Below are 536 nucleotides of genomic sequence, written 5' to 3'. Positions count from 1 at the left end.
GATAGATGAGTTACAATTTCAATTTACTACTTACTTGGGAGAGGACTTTATTCTGTCCAGAATGGGTCCTGATCTCTTCAACAAAGAAAGTGAATAAAAACTGCTTTCTTTCCAACATCACTAAGCACATGCATTGATGTTTAAGTGTTACAGCTATAATTAACTATACAGTTTCATATGCTTACTTATACAGGACAGCCTTACAAGAAGCTTTTGCCTTTTTATTTGAATAACTTTGTTTAGCTACCATATTTTATAAAGACATGCAGCTGAACAAAATTGCGACACAGGCCCTTTGGATCATTCTATAGTGGAATGCAGATGGGGTGGGGCTGTCAATATTTACCAGTGCTTTCCATAGAGCCAGTGACCTCCCCACGTCAGAAAGCAGAGCCCAGCTGTAGTTTTCTTCCAGTGATTTCGAAGTGTTCTAAAGAATGCAGTCATCTTCTCCTACACATTTGATAGGCGGGAAAAGGAAAACAAATTACCCAAGATAAGCATGGAGCATCCAGCAGTCATTCCTCTATGGTCTC

At 39.2% G+C, this 536-nt stretch overlaps 1 protein-coding gene across 1 annotated transcript in view; it reads right to left on the bottom strand.

Annotated features, from left to right (window-relative positions):
* Agk (acylglycerol kinase) overlaps window positions 1-536 on the bottom strand; it is a 93675-nt gene that overhangs the window by 88939 nt on the left and 4200 nt on the right. The window contains exon 2 of the mRNA XM_013353233.2: window positions 347-453. Within this exon, the coding sequence (XP_013208687.1) occupies window positions 347-447 (101 nt within the window). The 5' untranslated portion in view covers window positions 448-453. The remainder of the gene's footprint in view (window positions 1-346; window positions 454-536) is intronic.

This window comes from Microtus ochrogaster, unplaced genomic scaffold (genome assembly GCF_000317375.1).
Source record: "Microtus ochrogaster isolate Prairie Vole_2 unplaced genomic scaffold, MicOch1.0 UNK4, whole genome shotgun sequence".
Lineage (NCBI taxonomy): Eukaryota > Metazoa > Chordata > Mammalia > Rodentia > Cricetidae > Microtus > Microtus ochrogaster.
The sequence above is the reverse complement of the archived record's forward strand: the minus strand, read 5'-3'. Positions and strand labels throughout refer to the sequence as shown.